The 24,994-nt window shown below is 42.4% G+C and overlaps 2 protein-coding genes across 4 annotated transcripts; both read left to right on the top strand.

The window, feature by feature from the left end:
* The first annotated feature begins 443 nt into the window (after window positions 1-443).
* Window positions 444-6,919, top strand: LOC102142483 (X antigen family member 1). 2 transcript variants are annotated; one of them, XM_065538003.1, is made up of 4 exons: window positions 444-531; window positions 2,000-2,117; window positions 4,079-4,205; window positions 6,806-6,919. In XM_065538003.1, exons 2-4 carry the CDS (start codon window positions 2,022-2,024, stop codon window positions 6,826-6,828), a joined length of 246 nt encoding a protein of 81 aa, XP_065394075.1. In that variant the 5' UTR covers window positions 444-531; window positions 2,000-2,021; the 3' UTR covers window positions 6,829-6,919. The 2 variants fall into 2 exon arrangements, with proteins under 2 accessions (XP_065394075.1, XP_065394074.1); XM_065538002.1 differs by having other exon boundaries at window positions 1,986-2,117.
* A 4,493-nt stretch (window positions 6,920-11,412) lies between these two features.
* Window positions 11,413-17,872, top strand: LOC135969134 (X antigen family member 1). Of its 2 annotated transcripts, none has more exons than XM_065537966.1 (4): window positions 11,413-11,500; window positions 12,966-13,083; window positions 15,053-15,179; window positions 17,759-17,872. In XM_065537966.1, the coding sequence occupies exons 2-4, from the start codon at window positions 12,988-12,990 to the stop codon at window positions 17,779-17,781; spliced, it is 246 nt and encodes an 81-aa protein (XP_065394038.1). In that variant the 5' UTR covers window positions 11,413-11,500; window positions 12,966-12,987; the 3' UTR covers window positions 17,782-17,872. The 2 variants fall into 2 exon arrangements, with proteins under 2 accessions (XP_065394038.1, XP_065394039.1); XM_065537967.1 differs by having other exon boundaries at window positions 12,952-13,083.
* The last annotated feature ends 7,122 nt before the right edge of the window (window positions 17,873-24,994 follow it).

Raw genomic sequence — 24,994 nt, 5'->3', positions numbered from 1 at the left:
AGCGATTCTCCTGCCTCAGCCTTCTGAGTAGCGGGGAGTACAGGCCCACGTAACCACACCCAGCTAATTTTTGTATTTTCAGTAGAGACGGGGTTTCACCATGTTGACCAGGATGGTCTCGATCTCTTGGCCTCATGATCCACCCGCCTTGGCCCCCCAAAGTGCTGGGATTACAGGGGTGAGCCACTGTGCCCGGCCATGGGGTGAGTTTAGAAAGCTGACATTATTTGAGGTATTTGAATCCTGGGTGGGGGGCAACTCACACACAGAGAGGAGTGATTCCAAAGTCATTAATGGGGACCTAAAGGGGAGCACAGGACAGGACCAGGCGGGATAAGGAGGGGCACCACAACCCTTAAGGCAAGAGGGGACCTCACTGCGCATGCTCCTTTAGTGCCCGCCTCCATGCGCATGTTCACTGGGCGTCTTCCCATCGGCCCGTTAGCCAGTCTGGGGAACTCCGCGGAGCTGTGAGCCAGCAGCTGGGGTCCGTGAGGTCTGGATTCTTTCTCTCCTACTGAGACACAGCGGGTAGGTTCACAGGCCGATCCAACTGGGAGTGAAGTGTGAGTGAGAGTGAGGAGGAACCAGCGGGCTTCCGGAGGGTCGCATGTTTGGTGACTCAGGGTGAGAAGGGCCTCGAAGTTGTCGTCCCTTTCATGCGACGCTGCACGCATTGTCTTGTCATGGCCATAACTAGGGAGGAAGGCAGGCTGAGGAGTGGAGGGGCTCAGGTGAAGCTGGGGCGATGCTGGGGTGCTGCTGGTGGAGGTATCCGAGTCCCAGATGAACCTGTAACCCCGACAGAAGATTCCAGACTCCCCAGACGGGACCAGGGGAGGGATGGCATGAGCGGTATGGAAGGGTCCTGGAGACCCGGAACGCTGCGGGCTAGTGACTGCAGCCCCGAGGTCTGTAGACTGCCTGGCACAGGTGTCCTTTGAGGAGTGACCACTACTTTGTAGCAAATTCTCAACTCCACTGTGGAGATTCCAATGGGTGGGGCTCTGAGTTCCTAAAAAAGTGATTTGGGTCGGGGTGGGGACGAGGGGCCTAGCAAATCATTATGTGACAAAATTCGCCATCACTTCAATTTTAATTCTCTAGCTGTAATTTCCTACTTGTCTCCCTGATGGAGTGTCCATTTGCGAAACCAACCCCATGGGAAAGACCCTGTGTTTTCTGCCGGAAGCCTTAAGACATTGCTCCGCCAGCTAGACCTACTTAAGCGACTTTGCAAGCATTCGTTTCAAAAGTTGCACACACTCATACTTGCCCTGGGATTTTCAGAGTATTTCTAAATTAAAAAAAAAAAAAAAATGACCAAGTTAACATTTGACCATGAAAGTGGTGGAATCTAGTTGTCCTGTGAAGTGCATTTTGCCAATCACAGTATTCTGCTTGGAGAGTGAAATACGTGTTGATGAGGAAGATAAACATATAGGCCTATACCAAGAAGAAGTTCATAACCTCCTGAGTTCATTGTGCCTCTGCTTATGAATGTCTTAACATTCGATGTTTTCTCTTAGCAGAAAGTTATTTTTCTGATAGTGTTGTTGGACTATCAGAATGGGAGTCCGTTGTTTATGGCCTCCCATTCGTAATTGTCTCCCATGTTGACAAAAAATGATCATGGCATCCCATGAAGGAAAGATTAGTCCAGAGGATGATATTTGGGTTTTGTGTGGATGGATGATCGTGTGTGCCCAGATTTTGTCCACAACTTCCTCCTCATGCTTATTCAGAACAGATTACACTCATTCATCCCAACATAGACTAAAATGGCTTCCAAAGTCCTTGAGGATATCTATCTTTGAGTAACCTCTCTGAGGAAAGAATAATGTTATGAAGAATAGGTATACGGGGTAGTGTTGGAGAAATGCCTCCAGACGTACTTATGATAAGAAGTATCTATGTATTCTGTATATTTATACTATTGGCATGTATTAATACCAAAATTTTTTTATCTGCACATACACACACAGATACACACACACAGAGCCAGTCCCAGGAGCGCAGTAATGGAGAGCCCCAAGAAGAGGAACCAGCAGCTGAAAGTCGGGATCCTACACCTGTTCAGGAGACAGAAGAAGATCAGGATAGAGCTGAGATCCAAGGTGCTGGGAAGGGAAAGAAAGCATGTCTATGGGGCGGGAAAAGGTCTATGTGTGCGTCGTGGTCTATGCCATGAGCAGTAACAGGAGGAAGGAGAACAATAGGAAAAGATACCAAACATTTGCCCAATGTTGGCAGGAAAGGGGAGAGTATAGTTTGCAGCTTCATGCTGTCCCTGGATATAAGGAATCTTATTTTATTCTTCGAGATGGATTTGTGTGCTTGAAAATACAGTCCTTACTAAGTCACTTGAAAACAGTTAATTTGGTGTATAAAAATGTACATTATTTCACTAGTTTAATTTGATCTTCTTAGAATGTTGGTGTATGATCTTCTCAGCCATGGTCTCCACAGTATTGTAAGCACCCGTTAAATGTGTGTAGAGTGTGAAGTAACCCGAACTTATAAGACCATGGAAAAGGCCCCTTTGCAAAGGGATGTTAGCCCCATTGTATAAATAAGAAAACTGAGGCTCAGAGATTGAGGCTTGCAAAGAACACTTGACTCATGGAGAAGGAATTCATATTTTGTTCAAAGATTTGTGTTCTTCCTACAATCCATGTTGTAATAATAAAAAGTGAGCAGTTTGCCTAAGATGTATAGCACTCGATTGTGTCTGTGCTGTAAGGTACTTCAGTATTGGCTCAGGACAAAACAGTTCAGTGAAGCAGGACATTAACTCCAGAAAAGAGCTCAATGAATGATAGCCACTGTTTCCTTTGATTGGTGCTTTTGACTGTATATTGGACAAAAGTTGGAAAATTCCGGACACTGGTATACAGGGAGCTATATTAGTGTGATTTCAAGGGGGTTTTAACAGTTGTTTAAATACATTCATAATTACAAAAGTCAAAGTAGGTTAAGATTATCCTGAAACAGAAAACGTATCTCCAACAGGTAGCATTTTCAAGCTAAACATTGACTTAATTTGGGCCTGCTTTCCGTAGTCGCACTGCAAGACAATGATTTTTTCTGTTACTTTTGGTATATTATTCTAAATGGGATTCATTTATGTAAAGTTACATATAAGGTTCTTGGTCCTAAGCATACCACAACGTTGATTAACTACCCAAACAATTTCCAAGTTACCTCAACAAGGGATGGGTGTCACTACTGTAGAATTTGTCAGAGGCCCACCAAAACATTGATCTAATTCTTTGGAAAATTACGTTTCACTTATGATTAAAGTGGCATTCGTGCAGCTGACTTCAGATTTCATAGATAGTTGACACTTGCTGTTCATAATACACAATGGTAAAGTGCAGGAAATTTACGTGTAATGTGAGTTATTCTTAGATTGTATTCAAAATAAGACATTGGGCCAGGAGCTCACGACTGTAATCCCAAAATTTTGGGAGGCTGAGTTGGGCAAATCCCTTGATCCCAGGAGTTGAAGACCAGCCTGGACAACACTGAGAAGTCCTGTCTCAAACAAAACAAACAAACAGAAATTAGCCTTGGCGGTGGGGTGCACCCATATGCTCAGCCACTGCGGAGGCTGAGACAGGAGGTTCTGTTGAGCCTGAGAGGTTGGGCTCACACTGGGCCTTGATTGTGCCACAGCACTCCAGCCTGGACGAAAGAGTGAGACCCTGACTCAGAAAACAATAAAATATCATAAAACAGGGAAACAAAGGTGTATCATCTTTGCACGACATTCATTACCACACTAACTGACAGAGATTTTTTCTTTTTCTTTTCTTTCTTTCTTCCTTTTTCTTTTTAATGTGGCAGAGCGTCATCTGTCAGCCAGTCTGGATTGCTGTGGCATGGTCTTGACTCACTGCCACCTCCAGCTCTTGGGTTCAAGCGACATCGGCCTCCCAAAGTGCTGAGATTACAGTCATGAGCCACTACGCCCGGCTCAGGCTTTATTTCATAACGCTAAGGAAAAGAATATCATCATTTCCTTATTTATATTTCATGTCAGAATGCTTAAATCGATATCCTTTGTATTTCGAAGTGCGTGACATGGAAGGTGATCTGCAAGAGCTGCGTCAGTCAAAGACCGGGGTTAAATCTGGATTTGGGTGCTGGCATCAAGGTGAAGATTATACCCAAAGGAGAACACTGTAAAATGCCAGAAGCAGGTATGTTATCCAACAAGATGCAAAGTTATGTGCTTACTCATTTATAGAATATTATACTTGTGATATTAGAGGGATAACATTACTGCTGTCTTCAAAACACAGTGCAAATTCAAACTTTCTTTGAAACGCCGTTCAGACCCAAATGCCAGATTGCAAGACTTAAACACTATGAGATACAAAAACAAATTGGGTGAAAGCCATATTGAATCATCAAACATGGCAGCATTTTCTTAGGGTGGTGTGTAACCCACAGCTAACATTTTCAGATTCTTTTCTAATTTCTGCTTTTATCAAATACATAATGCATTTGTAATAAGAGTTTGTGTGAAGTATGCTGAGCCCTGAAACAGATTCTAGTACCAGCTCTACCATAATTTGTGAGACTCTGGATGAATCGTATAAATTCCACACGCATCCTTGCTCTCATTGAAAAGAATGGATGCACATCAGATAGATTAAAATCCATTTCATTGCTGATTTCCACATGCTCTGGTCCTGTTGGATAGAAGACCAAGATATTCTGATTTTCATGATTTGTTTTTCACAACAGTCAGCTTCCGTCCAATTATAATGTCTGAGTTGAGATTCATGGTTCCTAAGAAAATGAGTGGGCACTCTGCTTGATGTTTGTTTTCCTGTATGGAGTCCTGTATGAGTGTTCTTGGATTTTGTCAAATTCTGAATTCTCTGGCTCTTAAAGAATAACTGTGTTTTAAAGTCTTCCCTCAGTGAAGCCTTGAATGACTGAATGATAAAATGGCAAGAGATCATCAGGTTTCTGTGGCCAGTGAAGTAGGGAGAATGCATGTAGGTCAGTGATGCTCAAGGTGGGTGTAAGATGCTTCTGCTAAGCATGCCCCCTGCCCTCCTGTCAGTCTTCACGAGCTACTCCGTGTAATTAGATTGAAGACTCATATAGTAGAGTCACCTCTAACCATAGCATAGGTTACATATTACAGGTTTCTGCCTTGAGACATTAGCCGATAGGGTTTGAAGTTCAACAACAGCAGGGTGCTGAATCCTGAGTAGTTGACGTAATTGTGTTTTACACGTAGTTTCCAAATTGGTGACTGTTAATTACAATACCTCTTGAAGCTAAAGGAAGCACCCTATGTTTAAGGGAGAAATTACCTACATATTTTTATTCTACTCTGCTGAACCATTCCATTACACTATTTACATTAAAAGATAGTTCTCAGACTTTTTCCAGGAGCCCAACGAACAAGCCTCAGTTGTATTCTTAGGGAGATCATAGCTTTAAATGCACATCTTATTAAAATAAACAGCGCATTCCATGATAAAGGAAAAGAATACTATGAAATAACGATGAAAGAGCCACAGAATAAACTTAAAGGAAAAAGAAAGAGGTAGTGCATAAAAGACAGGTACGAATCATTAGTAAAAGGAAAAGCAGTTGAAATGTCATAAATTTAAAAGATTGTTGTTTTGAAATTTAGCTATAAATAGAGTATTCGGTTGTTTACACAATCTTGAAGAAAATGGAAAAAGCACGACATGGAATATGAACAAGACAGAGTGATTTAATATAGGGCATTATTGAAAGTGACTACAATCTTGAACACTAATATTTTCAGAGCATGGATGAAATGGTTGATAAACTAGGAAGGCATACATTATTTATTTCTCGAATACCTATTTATCTAAGCATCCCAAAGCCTGTGGAAGAAACTGTGAAATATTCCAGTTGTCCCTCAAAAAAACATTTAGTTTTAGAAATAAATTTTGGCTTTTTCAGCTGTCCTACTCCTGTTTTCCATTTCCGTATCCCTCCATTTTTTCATGTGTGACACGGTTCATAACGCTATCACATGTTGATGACAAAACTGATAGTAATAGCTTAAGAGTAATGCGACCACATACTTAATTGTACAAATGGGAATACTTTCAAGTGTAAAAAGAGGCATGATTCATGTTGACATCACGGTAGGAGAAAACTGGGTACAAACGGTTACTGTACCTTACAAACCACAGAAGGGTGAACGAGCCCAAATAAATGTGTTTGCCCTTCTGCACAATAGAGTAAAAACAAATGCAATGCTGGCCTTTCTATTCACTTCACTTATGCAGTTCCTAAGGTGACATTAACCGTTTTCTTTCAAGGTACTACTCAGACCGTTTCCAGGAGCCCATTTGGCATCCAGACCACAGATTCAAGTCAGAATAGTAAAAGAGTGTTTGCCAAAAATTATACATTTTTCATAAATTCCTTTTTTGTTTCTTAGGATTTTTGTGTGGCGCTGATATTTTGAGTAAAACTATGCACAATGTTTGCTTTCTACTTTAAACCTCTCTTTAGTGAGTTCACTTCATTTAATGTGTTTGGACCTCAGACTGTCTTGCTTTCCTTGTAGCACTAGAAAGCAAGGTGTGTTTGAAAAATATATTTAATGCATCTGCTTTGATGACTATTGTCAAAGTCTCTACAGAGGTCTACCTGAATGTAAGCAAAAGGGTGACTCTTAGGCTTCTGTTTTTGTCCATTGTAGAAAACTAAAACTCTGGTGTCTTTTCCATATCCTTAATGTCATCTAAACACAGTTCTGCTAGTAATGTTCCCACCTGTTATGTTTCTGTTACAGGTGAAGGGCAACCACAAGTTTAAATGAAGAAAAGCTGAAACAACACAAACCGGTTTTATATTAGATATTTGACTTAAACTATCTCAATAAAGTTTTGCAGCTTTCACCAAAGAAGGCCTGCTCATCTTTTGTTCACTTCCTTCCCAGGTATTTGATAATATTGAAAATCGTGGCTGGGTGCGGTTTCCCACGCCTATAATCCCAGCACTTTGGGATGCTGAGGCAGGAGGATTGCTTGAGCTCAGCAGTTTGAGACCACATGGGGCAACAGAACAAGACTCTCTACAAAAATAAAAGAGTGAATGCATAATGTATGCACGTCTCTATGTAGCTGCCTTCCCAGCTACTCTAGTGCCAAAGGATGGAGGATACCTTGAGCCCAGGAGGTCCAGGAAGAGGTTATTATTATTTTTTTTTTTTGAGATAGAGAGTCTATTTAAAAAAAAATATGTCATTTTGAAATTTTGTATTCTGATTGAGCTGGTGTGCACAGGGATGATATTATGAAATACATATTTGGTCCTAGACCCTGCTTCCTGGCACACAACTCCTACAATTTTTAGAATCTCCACAAAGTGGTGTCTTTTTATATGCCAGTGAGTTGCTGGCAGCACCTAGGTAGCTCTAGGCTGGGGAATAAGAGTGTTGGGACTTTCAGCCCCCCGCTCGACCTTCAGGAAGGGAGAGGGGCAGAAAGTTAGATTCATCCCCAATGGCAGGACAACAGTTTAATCTACACCTACATAATGAAACCCTCCATCAAAACCAAAAGGACGGGATTCAGAGAGCTTCTGGCTAGCTGAATATATGGAGGGCAGCACGCCCCTAGTGGGCACAGAAGCTCCCTGCCCCTTCCCCCAAACCTTGTACTGTGTCTCCTCATCTGCTTCCTTTCCTAGGGTATCCCGCTTGCCACAGAACATGTGAGAAGTCCCTGGGCTATGGAGCTAGATGAGAGAATTAGGGCCTAGGTAGAAGAAAGGGTCAAGCAACCAGGGCAACTTGCTGAAGCAAGATGACTTGGGTCCTACCTACACTGTCTCTTTAGAGGCTATGGCATGAAGTAGCCATGGGTTTCCATCCTGCCTCTCACACAGTGCCCATGATATGGTGGGCAAGATACTTACACCCTTTGGGACTGTTTTTCCATTTCTAAAGTAGGAATTACAATATGTACACGAAAACTACCTGCTATGAAAAATAAAGGAAATAACATCAAGCAGGCTTTACATGCAGATAAATTTGGCTTCCTACTTAGATTTCTTTTTTTCCTTTAGATTTCAAACGTTTTCATTTCATTTTTCCTTACAGCTGCATTTCTAGTGTGTGATAACCTGCTTTTGAATTTTAAGTAAGAATGTCAGCTTTTAAAATACATTTGAATTCAGAAAAAATAAATATTTGATTTAAATATGTTAATTTAATAGCAGTGTAGCTGGTGTCACCCACGGTATACATTCTGAAGTTAATTTCTAAATAACCGAGGTGTGACAAAAGCAACTGAATGTCTGCAGTGTGGGCTGAAAACCTTTGCTGCGTGTTATGTGGGTGGATCACCTGACGTCAGGAGTATGAGACCAGCCTGGCCAACATGGTGAAACCCCATCTCTACTGAAAATACAAAAATTAGCCAGGTGTGGTGGTGTATGCATATAAATCTCAACTACTGGGGAGGTCGAGGCAGGAGAATCACTTGAACCCAGGAGGCGGAGATTTCCAGTGATCTGAGATCGGGCCATTGTACTCCAGTCTGGAAAATAAAGAGTGAAACTCCATTAAAAAAAAAAAAAAAAAAAAAAAACAGGAAGGAAGGAAAAGAGAAAAAGAAAAAGAGAAAGAGTGAGAGACGAGGGAGCGAGGGAGAAAGGAACGGAGGGAGGGAGGCAGGGAGGGACTGTACCTTTGGGTACAGTCCCAGCAATGGGACTGCAGGGCCAAATGGTATTTCTGTTCTTAAGTCCGCGAGGAATTGCCACACTCCTTTCCACAATGGTTGAACTAATTTATACGCCAACTAACAGGTGTAAGCGTTGCCTTTTCTACACAAACTCACCAGCGTCTCTTATTTTTGTTCTTGCTTTTTATCCAGTCTTATAGACTCTGACTCTGTGTTTTCAGACAGGATCTCTTTCTGTCTGTGAACCTGAATTCCACTGGTGTCTGAGACTTCCCAGGATTCCAGCTCTCTCAAATGCCTGTGTTTGAACTTTATGAATTTGTTACATTTTCAGTGGTTTTCTTCTTGCCCCCTGTTATGGCTGTCACTTCTTCCACACATGCTCTGCCAGAGGTGGTGTAGTTTTTGTGTGTCATCCCTCCTCAGAGGGACTAGTCACTCTTTTGTATCGGTTCCCATGGCTGCCTTATTACCTCCGGTCTCTCATGATCTAAAAACAAAGCAAAACAAAAGATAATGCTATAGATTATGAGGCTTTTTCTCATTTTCAGGGCTAAAGTGACTTTCTCTTGAGGCTTTCTAAATCTTACCTGGTGGTGGAATTCTCCTTTGTTAATATTTTGAGTACTGGTACAAAAATACAGCATTTAAATATATGAAGTAAAACATAATCCAGGGGCTAGCTGACTATGGTTTGAGATCTAAATACAGCCCATGACTTGTTTTGCATAGCCATTGAGATAAGGATTTTTTTTTTCCATTTAAAAGTATTATTTCTAAAAAACAGAACAATATGCCACAGAAACTACATGACCCACAAAGACTGAAATAATTACGATCAGATCTATAAAAGCAAAATTTGGTGACGTATTTAATCAAATACCTGTTATTCTGCTTCGCATTATGGCATACATCATTTCATCCATTAATTAATTTATTTACACAAGGATTGAAAATATGGATGTAACTCTATCCCCTCAAGAAAGCATCCAGCTTTGTGATACCATGGTTTCAGTCTGGGAAGCTTGTCCCAGGGATCAGGTCAATATACGAACATATATTTGAGGTAGGAGACTGGCAGGACTTGTTTTCTGGTCAGAACTGAGCCGAGAGCCTACAATCAGAATCTATGGCTATTTCTGAAACATACACTGTCTGAATGACCTACAGATATATTCAGGGGAATCAGTTACCAGTCCAGAGATTTAAATGTGAAGTATCACAACCTAAAAAGAAAAAAGTAAACAGGTGTGAATGTGTTTAGTCTTCAGAAGAATTTGTTCTATTACATTTATTGGAAGCATTTATAAAACTGGCCAAGGTGGGAGGATCGTTTGAGCCCAGGAAATTGAGACCAGCATGAGCAACACGGTGAGACCACTATCTAAAGAATAAAGAAACCAATTATCCAGGTGTGGTGTCTGCACCTGTAGTAGCAGGGACTGGGGAGGCTACATCGGGAGGATTGTTTGAGCCCAGAAGATGGAGGCTTCAGTGAGGTGTGGTCATGCCACTGCCCTCCAGCCTGAGCAACAGAACCACACACTGTCTTTTAAAATAAAAATAAAAAAGGATTTATAAATAAAGATATGAAAATAATTCATTTCTTCCAGAAAAGGTCTTTCTGAGACACATCCTCCAGTAAGGGACTATCTGTTCCCAACGTTTTCTGAATGCATGAGATTGGACAAAGAGAAACGAAAGCTCTCAAGTCCCTTTTTTCTACTACAAACGCGCTGGGGATGTGGGTTGGGGGACAGCGGAAAACCCTACCCTGTCCTGCAAAGTCCCTGGCTCAATGTGCACGTCCCTTCCTGTGAAAGTTCCTTGCTGCCCGTGCGCCTTGTTCTCTGCCTTCTGTCCCTGCACAGCTGTGAAAGGAGAGGTGGTGACTTCCTTTATTCGTGCTGACTTCAATTTAGCCAGTAGGTCTGCAGATCAGTCCTCTCAGAAGTTGAAGTGTGAGTGAGTGTGAGGGGGAGCGGGCGGGCTTCCTGTGCGTTGTGCCACTTGGTCCACGGCCTCTGAGGTCGTCATCTTTCTACTAAACCTCAGCGATGGCCATGCTGTTGTGGGGTCCCGGGCCTGGGAAGAAGGAGGGCCATAGAGGACAGCAGAGGAGGGTCCGGTGAACATGGAGTGAGTTTTTTGTTTGTTTGTTTTGTCTGTCTGTTTGTTTGTTTGTTTTCACGGAGTCTTGCTCTGTCACCAGGCTGGAGGGCAGTGGCGCAATCTTGGTTCACTGCAACCTCCGCCTCCCGGGTTCAAGCGATTCTCCTGCCTCAGCCTTCTGAGTAGCGGGGAGTACAGGCCCACGTAACCACACCCAGCTAATTTTTGTATTTTCAGTAGAGACGGGGTTTCACCATGTTGACCAGGATGGTCTCGATCTCTTGGCCTCATGATCCACCCGCCTTGGCCCCCCAAAGTGCTGGGATTACAGAGGTGAGCCACTGTGCCCGGCCATGGGGTGAGTTTAGAAAGCTGACATTATTTGAGGTATTTGAATCCTGGGTGGGGGGCAACTCACACACAGAGAGGAGTGATTCCAAAGTCATTAATGGGGACCTAAAGGGGAGCACAGGACAGGACCAGGCGGGATAAGGAGGGGCACCACAACCCTTAAGGCAAGAGGGGACCTCACTGCGCATGCTCCTTTAGTGCCCGCCTCCATGCGCATGTTCACTGGGCGTCTTCCCATCGGCCCGTTAGCCAGTCTGGGGAACTCCGCGGAGCTGTGAGCCAGCAGCTGGGGTCCGTGAGGTCTGGATTCTTTCTCTCCTACTGAGACACAGCGGGTAGGTTCACAGGCCGATCCAACTGGGAGTGAAGTGTGAGTGAGAGTGAGGAGGAACCAGCGGGCTTCCGGAGGGTCGCATGTTTGGTGACTCAGGGTGAGAAGGGCCTCGAAGTTGTCGTCCCTTTCATGCGACGCTGCACGCATTGTCTTGTCATGGCCATAACTAGGGAGGAAGGCAGGCTGAGGAGTGGAGGGGCTCAGGTGAAGCTGGGGCGATGCTGGGGTGCTGCTGGTGGAGGTATCCGAGTCCCAGATGAACCTGTAACCCCGACAGAAGATTCCAGACTCCCCAGACGGGACCAGGGGAGGGATGGCATGAGCGGTATGGAAGGGTCCTGGAGACCCGGAACGCTGCGGGCTAGTGACTGCAGCCCCGAGGTCTGTAGACTGCCTGGCACAGGTGTCCTTTGAGGAATGACCACTACTTTGTAGCAAATTCTCAACTCCACTGTGGAGATTCCAATGGGTGGGGCTCTGAGTTCCTAAAAAAGTGATTTGGGTCGGGGTGGGGACGAGGGGCCTAGCAAATCATTATGTGACAAAATTCGCCATCACTTCAATTTTAATTCTCTAGCTGTAATTTCCTACTTGTCTCCCTGATGGAGTGTCCATTTGCGAAACCAACCCCATGGGAAAGACCCTGTGTTTTCTGCCGGAAGCCTTAAGACATTGCTCCGCCAGCTAGACCTACTTAAGCGACTTTGCAAGCATTCGTTTCAAAAGTTGCACACACTCATACTTGCCCTGGGATTTTCAGAGTATTTCTAAATTTAAAAAAAAAAAATGACCAAGTTAACATTTGACCATGAAAGTGGTGGAATCTAGTTGTCCTGTGAAGTGCATTTTGCCAATCACAGTATTCTGCTTGGAGAGTGAAATACGTGTTGATGAGGAAGATAAACATATAGGCCTATACCAAGAAGAAGTTCATAACCTCCTGAGTTCATTGTGCCTCTGCTTATGAATGTCTTAACATTCGATGTTTTCTCTTAGCAGAAAGTTATTTTTCTGGTAGTGTTGTTGGACTATCAGAATGGGAGTCCGTTGTTTATGGCCTCCCATTCGTAATTGTCTCCCATGTTGACAAAAAATGATCATGGCATCCCATGAAGGAAAGATTAGTCCAGAGGATGATATTTGGGTTTTGTGTGGATGGATGATCGTGTGTGCCCAGATTTTGTCCACAACTTCCTCCTCATGCTTATTCAGAACAGATTACACTCATTCATCCCAACATAGACTAAAATGGCTTCCAAAGTCCTTGAGGATATCTATCTTTGAGTAACCTCTCTGAGGAAAGAATAATGTTATGAAGAATAGGTATACGGGGTAGTGTTGGAGAAATGCCTCCAGACGTACTTATGATAAGAAGTATCTATGTATTCTGTATATTTATACTATTGGCATGTATTAATACCAAAATTTTTTTATCTGCACATACACACACAGATACACACACACAGAGCCAGTCCCAGGAGCGCAGTAATGGAGAGCCCCAAGAAGAGGAACCAGCAGCTGAAAGTCGGGATCCTACACCTGTTCAGGAGACAGAAGAAGATCAGGATAGAGCTGAGATCCAAGGTGCTGGGAAGGGAAAGAAAGCATGTCTATGGGGCGGGAAAAGGTCTATGTGTGCGTCGTGGTCTATGCCATGAGCAGTAACAGGAGGAAGGAGAACAATAGGAAAAGATACCAAACATTTGCCCAATGTTGGCAGGAAAGGGGAGAGTATAGTTTGCAGCTTCATGCTGTCCCTGGATATAAGGAATCTTATTTTATCCTTCGAGATGGATTTGTGTGCTTGAAAATACAGTCCTTACTAAGTCACTTGAAAACAGTTAATTTGGTGTATAAAAATGTACATTATTTCACTAGTTTAATTTGATCTTCTTAGAATGTTGCTGTATGATCTTCTCAGCCATGGTGTCCACAGTGTTGTAAGCACCCATTACTTGAGTGTAGAGTGCCAAGTTACCCGAACTTAAAACACCGTGAATAAGGTCCCTTTGTAAAAGCATGTTAGCCCCATTGTATAAATAAGAAAACCGAGGCTCAGAGATTGAGGCTTGCAAAGAACACTTGACTCATGGAGAAGGAATTCATATTATGTTCAAAGGTTTGTGTTCTTCCTACAATCCATGTTGTAATAATAAAAAGTGAGCAGTTTGCCTAAGATGCATAACACTCGATTGTGTCTGTACTGTAAGGTACTTCAGTATTGGCTCAGGACAAAACAGTTCAGTGAAGCAGGATAGTAGCTCCAGAATGACAGTTACTCAATGAATGACAGCCACTGTTTCCTTTGATCGGTCTTTTTGACAGTATGTTGGATAAAAGTTGGATAATTCTGGACCCTAGTATACAGGGAGCTATATTAGTGTGATTTTAAGGGGGTTTTAACAGTTGTTTAAATACTTTCATAGTTAGAAAAGTCAAAGTAGGATAAGATTATCCTGAAACAGAAAATGTATCTCCAACAGGTAGCATTTTCAAGCGAAACATTGACTGAATTTGGGCCTACTTTCTGTAGTCGCACTGCAAGACAATGATTTCTCTGTTACTTTTGGTACATTATTCTAAATGGGATTCATTTATGTAAAGTTACATATAAGGTTCTTGGTCCTAAGCATACCACAACGTTGATTAACTACCCAAACAATTTCCAAGTTACCTCAACAAGGGATGGGTGTCACTACTGTAGAATTTGTCAGAGGCCCGCCAAAACATTGATCTAATTCTTCGGAAAATTACATTTCACTTATGATTAAAGTGGCATTCGTGCGGCTGACTTCAGATTCCATAGATAGTTGATACTTGCTGTTCATAATACACAATGGTAAAGTGTGGAAAATTTACATATAGTATGAGTTATTCTTAGATTGTAATTCAAAACAAGACGTTGGGCCAGGAGCTCACGACTGTAATCCCAAAATTTTGGGAGGCTGAGTTGGGCAAATCCCTTGATCCCAGGAGTTGAAGACCAGCCTGGACAACACTGAGAAGTCCTGTCTCAAACAAAACAAACAAACAGAAATTAGCCTTGGCGGTGGGGTGCACCCATATGCTCAGCCACTGCGGAGGCTGAGACAGGAGGTTCTGTTGAGCCTGAGAGGTTGGGCTCACACTGGGCCTTGATTGTGCCACAGCACTCCAGCCTGGACGAAAGAGTGAGACCCTGACTCAGAAAACAATAAAATATCATAAAACAGGGAAACAAAGGTGTATCATCTTTGCACGACATTCATTACCACGCTAACTGACAGAGATTTTTTCTTTTTCTTTTCTTTCTTTCTTTCTTTCTTTTTCTTTTTAATGTGACAGAACATCATCTGTCAGCCAGTCTGGATTGCTGTGGCATGGTCTTGACTCACTGCTACCTCCAGCTCTTGGGTTCAAGTGGCATCGGCCTCCCAAAGTGCTGAGATTACAGGCATGAGCCACTACACCCGGCTCAGGCTTTATTTCATAAGGCTAAAGAAAAGAATATCATCATTTCCTTATTTATATTTCATGTCAGAATGCTTAAATCGATATCCTTTGTATTTTGAAGTGCGTGACATGGAAGGTGATCTGCAAGAGCTGCGTCAGTCAAAGACCGGGGTTAAATCTGGATTTGGGTGCTGGCGTCAAGGTGAAGATTATACCCAAGGAAGAACACTGTAAAATGCCAGAAACAGGTATGTTATCCAACAAGATGCAAAGTTACGTGCGTTCTCATTTACACAACATTATACTTTTGATAATAGAGGGATAACATTACTGCTACTTTAAAAACACAGTGCAAATGTAAACTTTCTTTGAAACGCCGTTCAGACACAAATGCCAGATTGCAAGACTTAAACATGATCAGATACAGAAACAAACTGGGTCAAAGCCATATTGAATCATCAAACACGGCAGCATTTTCTTAGTTTGGTGTATAACCAACAGCTAACAATTTTCAGATTCTTTTCGCATTTCTGCTTTTAACAAATACATAATGCATATGCAATAAGAGTTTGTGTGAAGTATGCTGAGCCCTGAAACAGATTCTAGTACCAGCTCTACCATAATTTGTGAGACTCTGGATGAATCGTATAAATTCCACACGCATCCTTGCTCTCATTGAAAAGAATGGATGCACATCAGATAGATTAAAATCCATTTCATTGCTGATTTCCACATGCTCTGGTCCTGTTGGATAGAAGACCAAGATATTCTGATTTTCATGATTTGTTTTTCACAACAGTCAGCTTCCGTCCAATTATAATGTCTGAGTTGAGATTCATGGTTCCTAAGAAAATGAGTGGGCACTCTGCTTGATGTTTGTTTTCCTGTATGGAGTCCTGTATGAGTGTTCTTGGATTTTGTCAAATTCTGAATTCTCTGGCTCTTAAAGAATAACTGTGTTTTAAAGTCTTCCCTCAGTGAAGCCTTGAATGACTGAATGATAAAATGGCAAGAGATCATCAGGTTTCTGTGGCCAGTGAAGTAGGGAGAATGCATGTAGGTCAGTGATGCTCAAGGTGGGTGTAAGATGCTTCTGCTAAGCATGCCCCCTGCCCTCCTGTCAGTCTTCATGAGCTACTTCGTGTAATTAGATTGAAGACTCATATAGTAGAGTCACCTCTAACCATAGCATAGGTTACATATTACGGGTTTCTGCCTTGAGACATTATGTGATAGGGTTTGAAGTTCAACAACAGCAGGGTGCTAATTCCTGAGTAGTTGACATAAGTCTGTTTTGCACATGTTTTCCAAATTGGTGACTGTTAATTACAATACCTCTTGAAGTTAAAGGAAGCACCCCATGTTGAAGGGAGAAATTACCTACATGTTTTTACTCTACTCTGCTGAACCATTCCATTACACTATTTACATTAAAAGATAGTTCTCACATGACTTCCAGGACCCACTGAACAAGCCTCAGTTGTATTCTTAGGGAGATCATAGCTTTCAATGCGCGTCTTATTATAAACAGCATTTTACATGATAAAGGAAAAGAATACTATGAAATAACAATAAAAGAGCCACAGAATAAACTTAAAGGAAAAAGAAAGAGGTAATGAATAAAAGACAGATACGAATCATTAGTAAAAGGAAAAGTAGTTCAAATGTCATAAATTTAAAAGATTGTTGTTTTGAAAATTAGCTATAAATAGAGTGTTCAGTCGTTTACAGAATCATGAAGAAAATGGAAAAAGCACGACATGGAATATGAACAAGACAGAGTGATTTAATATAGGGCTTTATTGAAAGCGAATACAATCTTGATCAGAGCGTGGATAAAATGGTTGATAAGCTAGGAAAGCATACATTATTTATTTCTCTAATACCCGATTATCTAAGCATCACAAAACCTGTGGAAGAAACTGTGAAATTTTCCAGTTGTCCCTCAAAAACATTTACTTTTAGAAACAAATTTTGGGTTTTTCAGCTGTCCTACTCTTTCCATTTCCGTATCCTTCCATTTTTTCATGTGTGACACGGTTCATAACGCTATCACATATTGATGACAAAACTGATAGTGATAGCATAAGAGTAATGCGGCCATATACTTAATTGTACAAATGGGAATGCTTTCAAGTGTAAAAAGAGGCATGATTCACATTGACATCACGGTAGGAGAACACTGGGGACAAACGGTTACCGTACCTTACAAACCACAGAAGGGTGAACGAGCCCAAATAAATGTTTTTGCCCTTCTGCACAATAGAGTAAAAACAAATGCAATGCTGTTCTCTCTATTCACTTCACTTATGCAGTTCCTAAGGTGACATTAACCGTTTTCTTTCAAGATAGTATTCAGACCGTTTCCAGGAGCCCATTTGGCATCCAGACCGCAGATTCAAGCCAGAACATTAAAAGAGTGTTTGCCAAAAATTATACATTTTTCATGAGTTCCTTTTTTGTTTCTTAGTATTTTTGTGTGACGCTGGTATTTTGAGCAAAACTATGCACAATGTTTGCTTTCTACTTTAAACCTCTCTTTAGTGGGTTCACTTCATTTAATGTGTTTGAACCTCGGACTGTCTTGCTTACCTTGTAGCACTAGGAAGCAGGGTGTGTTTGAAAAATATCTTTAATGCATCCGCTTGGACGACTATTGTCAAAGTCTCTACAGAGGTCTACCTGAATGTAAGCAAAAGGGTGACTCTTAGGCTTCTTTTTTTGTCCACTGTAGAAAACTAAAACTCTGGTGTCTTTTCCATATCCTTAATGTCATCTAAACACAGTTCTGCTAGTAATGTTCCCACCTGTTATGTTTCTGTTACAGGTGAAGGGCAACCACAAGTTTAAATGAAGAAAAGCTGAAACAACGCAAACCGGTCTTATATTAGATATTTGACTTAAACTATCTCAATAAAGTTTTGCAGCTTTCACCAAAGAAGGCCTGCTCATCTTTTGTTCACTTCCTTCCCAGGTATTTGATAATATTGAAAATCGTGGCTGGGTGCGGTTTCCCACGCCTGTAATCCCAGCACTTTGGGATGCTGAGGCAGGAGGATTGCTTGAGCTCAGCAGTTTGAGACCACATGGGGCAACAGAACAAGACTCTCTACAAAAATAAAAGAGTGAATGCATAATGTATGCATGTCTCTATGTAGCTCTCTTCCCAGCTACTCTAGAGCCAAAGGGTGGAGGATGCCTTGAGCCCAGGAGGTCCAGGAAGAGGTTATTATTATTTTTTTTTTTTTTGAGATAGAGACTCTATTTTAAAAAAGTTAAGTATCATTTTTGAAATTTTGTATTCTGATTGAGCTGGTGTGCACAGGGATGATATTATGAAATACATATTTGGTCCTAGACCCTGCTTCCTGGCACACAACTCCTACAATTTTTAGAATCTCCACAAAGTGGTTTCTTTTTGTATGCTAGTGCGTTGCTGGCAGCACCTAGGTAGCTCTAGGCTGGGGAATAAGAGTGTTGGGACTTTCAGCCCTCTGCTCAACCTTCAGGAAGGGAGAGGGACAGAAGGTTAAGTTGATCCCCAAAGGCGGGACAACAGTTTAATCAGTCACACTTACATAATGAAAATCTTCATCAAAATCAAAAGGACAGGATTCAGAGAGCTTCTGGCTAGCTTAACATATGGAGGGCATGCCCCTAGTGGGCACAGAAGCCCCCTGCCCCTTCGGCCATACCCCGTGTTGTGTCTCCTCATCTCCTTCCTTTCCTAGGGTATCCCGCTTGCCACAGAACATGTGAGAAGTCCCTGGGCTATAGAGCTAGATGAGAGAATTAGGGCCTAGGTAGAAGAAAGGGTCAAGCAACCAGGGCAACCTGCTGAAGCAAGATGGCTTGGGTCCTACCTACACTGTCTCTTTAGAGGCTATGGCATGAAGTAGCCATGGATTTCCATCCTGCCTCTCACACAGTGCCCTTGATATGGTGGGCAAGATACTTACACCCTTTGGGACTGTTTTTCCATTTCTAAAGTAGAAATTACAATATGTAAACTAAAAATACTTGCTATGAAGAATAAAGGAAATAACATCAAGCAGGCTTTACATGCAGATAAATTTGGCTTCCTAGTTAGATTTCCTTTTTTCCTTTAGATTTCAAACTTTGTCATTTCATTTTTCCTTACAGCTGCATTTCTAGTGTGTGATAACCTGCTTTTGAATTTTAAGTAAGAATGTCAACTTTTAAAATACATTTGAATTCAGAAAATAAATATCTGATTTAAATATGTTAGTTTCATAGCAGTGTAGCTGGTGTCACCCACGGCATAGATTCTGAAGTTAGTTTGTAAATAACTGAGGTGTGACAAGGCCAAACGTAAGTTAATAGTATGTGCTAAAAACTTATTTGCTGTGTGTGATGCCATGAAGAATAAATCAATATTCTGTCTATGCTACACCACGCAACTCAATACATTAGTGTGTCAATTGCTCAAGCAGTCCCTAAGCAGCACTGTGGTATCTAACAGGGACATGAGGATCACCACTAAAATCATTAGTTTGCCTTTTCACATATTCTTAAATTTGGCCAATATGGAGACAATGAGCCCAAACAGATCCAAGTGGTTGATTGCTCGTAGACAAAGCAAAAGCAAGATCAGCATTGTATAAGCACCATATCCCTATTCCCATAGTGTGACAGTGAATGGGAGGTACTCAGTGATGGATGGCACAGATGGTTGGTCTTTGGCCGGTGGGGAGTCCACCCCATGCCCTAAGGCAGTGAGCAATTTTACACTCCACAACTGTACCCTATGATGAAGAAAGGCCTGTGCTTACCTCCAACTAGGGAGATGGATGAAGAATGGCCTGGTGTCAGCCTCAAGGCAGATAGGGAGCTGGTGCGAAAATACCTATGGCAGTTCCCACCATGCTGCCTATCTTTCCTTGTTCCAAGGACATTCAGGATATTCTGCCCAGACTCAGGTTAGCCTGTAGTCTAGCTTTGCCTACTTCCCCTATGTGGTACCTGCAGGAGCTCCAGAGCACCATGCAGAGCCTTTACCGTAGAGTGTCCAGTACGAAACCAAAGACCATATGTAAGGTGTCTAGAAACATATCTCCAATAAAGACTCCCAAACAAGGGAGATGTTTTTCTGTTAGGATCATTACAAAAAGTTAATTCATCAATTCAGTAGACATGCACGAGTGGCCTGCCATGTTACAAGAAATACTTGGGATGCTGGAAATTGGAAGAACAACCAACAACACCTGGTACTTGCTGTGGGGGCTGTCACACTATGGTGGGGCAGAGAGGCCACTAAACAGAAGAGCAGCTGAAGTGCAAAGGGATAAACACAGGGAAGGGACCCAGGGGAATAAAAATCAATCAATGTAGTGGCCAAGGGGCAGGAGGAAAATAACACTGTTTCACGAAAACACACTCTTTCTCCATTACGTATCACCTTTACTGAAAAATCAATATATCATGTCTGTGAGTCTATCGGTGAACTCCATTCTGATGTGTTGATTTTTCCAAATTACCACATTCTCTTGATTACTATAGAATTAACATCACTCTTAATATTACGTAGTGTGAGTTCCCCAAAGTTATAATTCAGCATTGTTTCAGCTGTTCTGGTTCATTTTCCTTTCCAGGTAGTTTTGGAAAATGACTCCAATGAAGTGGGTTGTATACGTTGAGACAGTTTTGCTTTGAAGGGCAGCAGATATATGTATTTGTAGCTATAGAAGGACATGGGGGAAGAAAGTGAGTTTCCCCCTTAGCTTTGGGAGTGATCCAATACAGAGGGAACCACTGATGGTTCAGGAGAGAGGAATGATCATTGCAGCAGCAAAGCGCTTGGGAAAGTGGGAGTTATGGGATCCTGGGCTGAGGTGAGGGGCTTGCTTCCATTAGGAACATTGTATGCACAAGGGAGGCAGAGAATGCCAGGCCCGACAGGGGTAGACTGGATTTTGAATGCTCTGAGAATTCCCAGCAGATAGTGTCTGTCTTCTGAATGAATCATTAGGGTAGGTCATTCAAATGGAGGAGGGTTCCTGGGAATTCGTGAGAGTATTGTAGTAGTGGAAGTAGGATGAGTGTGAAAGGGAGAAGCAATTCTGTCGTGGTCATGGACTTAAGGTAAAATAATTCCCAAAGTTTGAAGTTTTCTCATCACTGCTCAGTTGCTCAGATACAGGCATCATTACATGCTCATTATATTAGTAGGAGGAGCAGGAGTTCTAAGTCATAAAATAGATAGGATAATGCTCACCTCCTGAGGGGCACTAAAAGTATTTCCATTGGTTTGTTAAGGCTGCCATCAAAAACTACCATCGACTGGGTGACTTAAACAACAAAAATGTATTTTCTCACAATTCTGGAGGCTACACGTCTGAGATCAAGGTGTCAGCAGAGTTGGTTTCTTCTAAGGCCTCCCTCCTTGCCTTGTAGGCAGCTCTTTTCTCCCTGTGTCTTCCTTTGCCCTCCCTCTGAACATGTCTGTGTCCTCATTTCCTCTTCTTATAAGGGCACCAGGCACATTGCCTTAGACCCCACTCTAATGACCGCATTTCACTTAATTACCTGTTTAAAGACCCCATCTATCTCTCATACAGTTACAGTCTGAGGTTCTAGGGGTTAAGACTTCACCATATGAATTTTGTGCAGACACAACTCAGTCCATAACAGTGTGACTGTTGGTTTTATATTAAAACTTTATTTTTGACACCAGGTCTCACTGGGTGACCCTGGCTCGTGAGCACTGTTTACCATGGCTCACTACTGTCTGTAACTCCTTGCTCAAGGAACTCCTGCCATGTCATCTTCCTAGTAGCTGGCAGTACAGGATTGCGACACCACATTGGACTAATTTTTTAAACTTTTTGTAGACGGTGGGGGGTGAGGATTGCGCCATGTTCCCCAGGCTGGTCTGGAACTCCTGTGCTCATGCGATCCTCCCGCCTCAGCGTCCCAAAGTGCTGGGATTATAAGCGTGAGCCACTGAGTCTGGCCTTCTTTTACTACTGTTTTTTGTAGAGGATCTGAAGTGAGGGTGGAATCTGAAATGTCATTACACAACTGGTTCCTAGGGAGCACTGGAAGAAACCGTGCAACCCAGCAGATACTACCAGGAATTGGGTGACCAGAGGAGGGTCATGGCCACAAATCCAAGCAGAAGACACCAAAACACAAGGAGCTTCTGGCTCTGAAACAGCAACCGTGTCGGTGTAAGGACCAATCTTCTGAGATAGCTGCTGTGGGATTGCTGAGAGCACATGATTTTGCATCAATACACCCAAAAGCAGTGCATGTGAAAACAGATCACAAAACTCTCCTCTCCATTCATCTTTGTTTTACGATGACCAATGATAGATACCCTCGCGTTAGAACATCCCTACCAACACTTGTGGACAAGCATATTTAGAAACTGGGAACCTAAACTGGGAACGCTCAGGAATAGGGTGAGAATATTGATGGATGGGTGAGGGATATGGGTTCTTCACCCCATAGACTACGTTTGAAACAAGAGAAGAGCATTGTGCTGTGGTCTCCCTATACTTCCTCATCTTGCCACATTCGTAGATGCCGCATGGTTTTTGTCCCTTTATTTACAAAGGTGTGATGAACCCATGGGTAATTAATCCTGAAGGAGGAAGTTCTTCACAAAGTATAATAACAGGGTCTAATTTCCATGACCAACTTTTTTAGTTTTTTTTTTTTTTTTTGTAGTAACCCACATTCAGGAATCACAAAAGAAACCTGTTAGAATGTGTGATATGAACAAGGTCTTACTTTCATGTAGATTAGCAAGTAGGCTTTTACAGATTAGACATAAAAGCATAAAAGCTGGTACCATCCCAGAATCAAATAAATGGTCCCTGAGGACATACAGAATTTAGGGACATTAATTACTAAGAGGCTACAGAAAACTAGAAGTGCTCCCAGAACTTTTCATTGTCTAGACAGAAAAATTCAACAAATCTGCTCCAGTAAGTAAGGGTACCTCCCTGGCTGCCATGGGTGACCAGCTTTCCATTTCAAGCAGAGAAGTGAAGCCTGAGGCACTTCAAAAAGCACCCCAAGTGCTCCACACCTTGAAGGTCATTCCCACAAAGCTGGAACACCATCTATTCCTGAGGGATCAGGTTATGATCTGTGTCTTTGACACACTGGGCAAACAGACCCTGAGTCCTGCATAGGTCTTTACTGGATAACTGCATCTCTGTTCCTGCATTCTGAGATGGTTGATGGAGCCATGACTCACATACCTCACTTCTTTAGCAATCAATTGTCCGGCTACATCCTCAGCTGTGTTTTCATGGCATGCTATCTGAATAGGCTGAGAATCTTCCAAATCATAGCAGGCTGATTTCTTTTTCTTAGCAGTTCTGTTGTTGATTTATTTCTCCTCTCTTGCATTTTGCTATCAGCAGCAGGGAGAAACATGGCAACATCTTCAATGCTCGGCTTAGAAATCTTAGCTAAAAGCCCACATTCATCACTTGCAAATTCTACTTTGCATTCGAGAGTATGCAGTTTAGCTAAATTCTCTGCCATTTTCTCATAAGGAATGTGAGTCCATGTTTCCAACAACATATTCCCCATTCCTGTCTGAGACGTCACCAGAAGCACCTTTAACATTCATTTTTCTTGCAACATCCTGTTCTTGATGTTGGATGTATTCTCTAAGATGACAAAAATTTTCTGTATAGCTCTCCGGTTTTTTTCTGAGCATTTGCCAGACTTTCTCTTAAGGTCCATATGTCTACCAATTGCGCCTTCAAGGAAGTGTAGGCTTTTTCTGTTGTGTACCTCGAAACTCTTCCAGCATCTCTCCATGACCCAGTTCCAAAGCTACTTTCACATTGTTAGGTATTTGTTAGAGCAGCATTTCGTTTCCTGGTACCGCAATCTTCGAGAGTTCTCTAGGGCTGCAGTAACAAATTACCACAAACGCACTGGCTTCAACAACAGACATTTATTTTATCACAGTTCTGGAGGCTAATAGTCTGAAATCAAGATGTGGGCAGGGTTAACCCCTGAGGGCTGAATGGAAGAATCTGTTCCACGCCTTTCTCATAGTTTCTGTTGGCTTCCTGGCAATCCTTGACATTCATTGACCAGTAGATGCATTACCCCCATCTCTGCCTTCATGCTCATATGGTTTTTTCCCCTGTGTGCACGTCATAGTCCATTTTGTGTTCCTAGAAAGAATACCTAGAACCGGGTAATTTATAAAGAAAACACATTTATTTAGCTCACGGTTCTGCAAACTGAGAAATTCAATGGAATGCATAGCCCTCTGGCTTTTGGTGAGGAATTCTGTTCCATATCACAACATGGTGGAGAAGGCCAAAGGGGAAGTGGACACTTGTGAAGAGGGGAAAACCTGAGGGGTGTCCTGGCTTTACAACAACCCACATTAAAGGGAATGAATCCATTCCCTAAAGAGCTACTCCAGCCTTTTGAAACTAAGAACTCACCATTTCACCCACAGATCAGCATCAAATCATTCATAAGGAATCCACACCCGTAAACCAAACTCATCCTACTAGGCGCCACCTCCAAACACTGCCACGGGAGGGGCAGGGCAGGGGGCAAATTTCTTTTTTTCCTTTTTCTTTTTTTGAGAAAGAGTCTTGCTCTGTTTTCCAGTCTACAGAACAGTAGTGTGATCTCAACTCGCTGCAAGCTGTGCTTCCCAGGTTCAAGTGATTCTCCTGTCACAGCCTCCCGAGTAGCTGGGACCACAGGTGCGTGCCACCACTTCCGGCTAATTTTTGTATATATATATATTTTTAATAGAGACAGGGTTTCACCACGTTGGCCAAACTGATTTGGAACTCCTGACTTCAGGTGATCTGCCCACCTGCCTTGGCCTCCCAAAGTGCTGGGATTACAGGCATGAGCCACCGCACCAGGGCAAGAGGGTCAAATTTCAACATGAGTTTTTCTGGAGACAAACCTACCATACCCAAGTCATAGCAACGTCTGTGTACAAATTTCTCCCTCTTCTAATAACAGCAGTCATGTTAGATTAGGGGTCCACCCAACCTCATCTGAAATTAACTAATTATATTTGCAATAACCCTATTTCCAA

This window comes from Macaca fascicularis, chromosome X, assembly GCF_037993035.2.
Source record: "Macaca fascicularis isolate 582-1 chromosome X, T2T-MFA8v1.1".
Classification (NCBI taxonomy): domain Eukaryota; kingdom Metazoa; phylum Chordata; class Mammalia; order Primates; family Cercopithecidae; genus Macaca; species Macaca fascicularis.
Note: the sequence above shows the minus strand (reverse complement) of the source record. Positions and strands in the feature narration are given on the sequence as shown.